The sequence below is a fragment of the Trichomycterus rosablanca genome, chromosome 6, assembly GCF_030014385.1.
Source record: "Trichomycterus rosablanca isolate fTriRos1 chromosome 6, fTriRos1.hap1, whole genome shotgun sequence".
Taxonomy (NCBI): Eukaryota; Metazoa; Chordata; class Actinopteri; order Siluriformes; family Trichomycteridae; genus Trichomycterus; species Trichomycterus rosablanca.
The window spans coordinates 46,905,550-46,909,617 of NC_085993.1; the positions used below are offsets into that span (position 1 = coordinate 46,905,550).

At 38.3% G+C, this 4,068-nt stretch overlaps 1 protein-coding gene across 1 annotated transcript; it reads right to left on the reverse strand.

Annotated features, from left to right (window-relative positions):
- Nucleotides 1-1,885: 1,885 nt before the first annotated feature.
- Nucleotides 1,886-3,812, reverse strand: LOC134317349 (leucine-rich repeat-containing protein 15-like). The gene has a single exon (XM_062998162.1). It carries the CDS (start codon nucleotides 3,810-3,812, stop codon nucleotides 1,983-1,985), a length of 1,830 nt encoding a protein of 609 aa, XP_062854232.1. The 3' UTR covers nucleotides 1,886-1,982.
- Between the last annotated feature and the right edge of the window lie 256 nt (nucleotides 3,813-4,068).

Sequence of the window (4,068 nt, forward strand, 5' to 3'; positions counted from 1 at the left end):
CGAACTTGCAAATAAAAACACTTGTGCAAGTTTATACAAATTAAAAATCAATGATAATTTATTTACTTTTGAAAATAAGTCTGTGCTTTTCTTCGCATAGTCCGCCATATTTTTTTATTTTTTTGTGAGAAAAGTTGTGTTGCACTGAATGCTGGGATTGCCTTCGCCGCTAAGGCAGTATCGGATGCTCACTCGTTCTTGAGTCAAAATAGCGTTGAAATTTTAAGGTACCTTAGTAGTGAGCATATTAAGGCATCTAGGATTTCAAACAGCCTACTTCTCAAGAGCGCGCTTAGGATGACGTAAAATGCTGTTTATGTAGAGAGCTCACTAGGTTTTCAAACACACCCATCATGTGTGACATCAAACTAATCACAAGTTAAATTAGCTATCATTACAGTAAAATAAATCAGACTGACCAAAGCCAAGCTAGGGTTAATGTAAATGAGCAATATTTTAACACACTGTGTTGACATTTATTTGTGGAATTTGTTTTTTAAAAGTGTTAACAAAGTTTGGTTCCTGTCTGGGCGACCACGGTCTTTTCTGTGTGGAGTCTGTATGTTCTCCCTCTGTTGACATGGGTTTCCTCTGGTTGCTCTGGTTTCCTCCCACAAGATCAAAGACGTGCAGTCAGGCTAACTGTAGACGCATTGATTGCCTTTCGCCCAATGAATCGGACCCACTGCGACCTTGATTAGGATAAAGTGGTGGTAAAACATGAATGGATGAATGAATTATATAATTATATCTAAATCGTCACTGTAAAAAAAACTTTGGACACAAGTATTCGTGAAGCATTCTGTTATTACACCAGTGAAGATTAGTTGCTTGAACAGTTAACACATTTTTTTAGGATGACATTCAGTTTATCAGATCAGGTTAGTAATTATATTGGCCAAAACGCAGCATAAATAAAACCATATCTGCTTCCATTATTGGAGATCACAATCACATTATTGGAACACATGCTGTGATATTCCTGATATCATTTGGCACACAAACAATCCAAATACTCCATTTTCCACTGGCTAGAACAATTTAACTCTCCCATATTCTGTAAAAGCAGTCTCATATTTTAAACCCACAACCATTTCAGACTAATTTGTGGTTGTAATCTTTGTCCTGTTATTGTGTGATTTCTTTAAATGATGTAAGTAAAAATACTAATAAAATAAAATAAAATAAAACTGATAATATCTGGGGCGGCACGGTGGCTTAGTGGGTAGCACTGTCGCCTCACAGCAAGAAGGTCCTGGATTGGAGTTTCTGTGCGGAGTTTGCATGTTCTCCCCGTGTCTGCGTGGGTTTCCTCCGGGAGGTCCGGTTTCCTCCCACAGTCCAAAAACATGCAGTCAGGTTAATTGGAGACACTGAATTGCACTATAGGTTGAATGGGTGTGTGTGTGTGTGTGTGTGTATGTTTGTCTGCCCTGCGATGGACTGGCTTCCCGTCCAGGGTGTTACTGTGTGCCTTGCACCCATTGAAAAGTTGGGATAGGCTCCAGCACCCGCCGCAAACCTAATTGGATAACATATAAGAAAATGAATGAATGAATGATAATATCTGGTTAAGCAAAGTTAAATATACTTAACTGGTAATACACTTTAAGATGAGTGTGATTTTGAAATCTGGTATGGCTGTGTATTATTAGCTGAAACAGCTTAATAATTTCATTTTTACTCTTAGTTTTTAATTGGGTAGAAAGTGGTAAATAAAAAAGATAGGTGAATTAAAGGTAAATTAAATCGGGCTGGCTTTATGAGGTTTAATTGATTTGTTTCATACAGTATATTCATTAATCATACAGTATTTACAATCTTCCAGTCTTCCAACCATAGTAAAAAAGTAAAAAAAAAAAAAAAAGGGCATAATCTGCATAGACTTTTTCATATTAAAACAATACTTATTTTACTTTGCATTCATGGTCTCATTTGTCACGACCACACAAGTGCCAAAACAGATTTTTTATAAGCCCTATTTAAATAACAGAGTTTGTGTTTGGTGAATGATACAGTGTTTGACTGCCCTGCTTGCTTCTTCTCCAGCAGACAAAACATATGATGGCAATAAGAATAAGTACAGCACAGATCACAGCAATAATGACTAGACTCATGCTCTGGGAACCACTTGCAATGTCTTCTTTCTTTGAAGGTACTGTGAATCTAACTGCAACTGCAGTGCTGATAGTTTTTGAAGGAGCAGTGGATCTAACTGCAACTGCAGTGCTGATAGTTTTTGAAGGAGCAGTGGATCTAACTGCAAATGCAGTGCTGATAGTTTTTGAAGGAGCAGTGGATCTAACTGCAAATGCTGTGCTGATAGTTTTTGAAGGAGCAGTGAAAAACTTTTCATGATCTATGGAACCATCCCATGCATTGGTGGTGGGATCAGAACTGGTGGTGGATGTTTGAAAGAGATAGTCAGAAAGATTTATTATACCAATGTCCCTCAAATGAGAAGGACTGATGCACACAAGAGATGTGATTTTTACTTTATCAGGGTACTTCCTTAACCAGTCTCGAAGTGGTACAATGTTGTGGTTACACTTCCATGGATTTGCATACATGACCACATTGCTGACACTGACTAGTGAACCTAAAAGCTCTTGTGGTAAATATGATAAAGAGTTATTTTGAATTTCCAGCTGATATAAGTTGGTGATCCCATCAAGGAGCTTCCCAGGAAGGTTGTGCATCTTGTTGTTTTTCAATGATATGTTGACCAAATTAGGAAGGCCTCTGAAGACTCCTTCATCAAGACTTATCAGGTGGTTAGTATGTAAAGAAATTTCTTCCATCTCATTCAAACCATTAAATGCACCAGGAGAAACATGTGAGATTTGGTTTCTGCTGAGCACCAGAAGTCTTACATGAGTTAAATTACTAAACACATTTTCTTCAAGCCGTGTTAACATATTGTCATACAGCCACAGCTCACCGATGAGCATCGGCCCAAATGTATTAGTGGACAGATTCTGCAGCTGGTTGTAATAAAGTGAGATATGCTGCAGATTGGGGAGGTTTAGAAAGATGCCTTCAGGAAGAGAAGATAATCGATTATTAGAGAGGTAGAGCTTCTGTAGCTTCTGCTGATGTGTGAAAAGTTCTGCAGATAAGAGGGTGATAAAATTGTTCTGCAAATGCAAGGCTTCAAGGTTAACCAGGTCCGTAAAGGTAGTGGACGGGATCACATTTATTCTGTTTTCCTGAAGAAATAAGAATTTGAGTTTGCTTAGTCCACTGAACATCTGATCACTGAGTTTTTGGATTTTATTTTTCTGCAACATGAGCTTCTCCAGGTGAACCAGGCTTTGAAATGCTGTATCTGGAATAGAAGTCAGATCGTTTTTACTCAGATCTAAGGTCACCAGTGTTTGAAGAGGAGTCAGCAGAGACGATGGAAGTTCATTTAGTTTGTTGTTGCTCAGTATCAAAGACGTAAGTGACAGTAGATTCTGAAACAGGTTCTCTGGAAGAGACTTCAGCTCAGTTCCTGTTAAAGCTAATTCACTTAGTTTCTGTGTTGTGTCGAAGGTGTGAGGTTGCACCTCATTTATTTTGGTATCTTTGACAATAAATGTTGTAAGAGTCTCGGAACATCCATCGAAATTGGCCGGTTTCAGTGAGGAAATATTAGTTTGTATAAGTACAATTTTTGTTGTTGTTGTAGGAATTGGGGATGGAAAATCCTGGATTTGAAAGCCTTTGCACCAAATCTCACTGTTTTTGCACTGGCAGGACAACGGGCATCCCCAAACCACAACATCCAGAGCACAGATGTAAAAGATTATATGCAGTCCCAGATCCATGGTCTCCTAAAATAAAATGAAAAAGCAATAAATTAGATTGTTTTTTTGTATAGTCCCCCTTTTCTCCCAAATAAGTAATTTCCATTGTCTATTCCTTTTGTGGCCTCTGCCAGATGCACAAAACACACATTAGCTTTACCAACCAGTGGAAGATTTGTACAGTTTTTTTTGTATTCTTTCTCTGCTTGTGTTGGCACCTTGACCAGACAGTAAAAGTTGCTGGTGTAGCAATCTAGCTGTTACTCCTTCACACAGC

Coding starts and splice junctions, on each gene's coding strand:
- LOC134317349 (XM_062998162.1), bottom strand. CDS start 3,812: ATGGATCTGGGACTGCATATAATCTTTTACATCTGTGCTCTGGATGTT.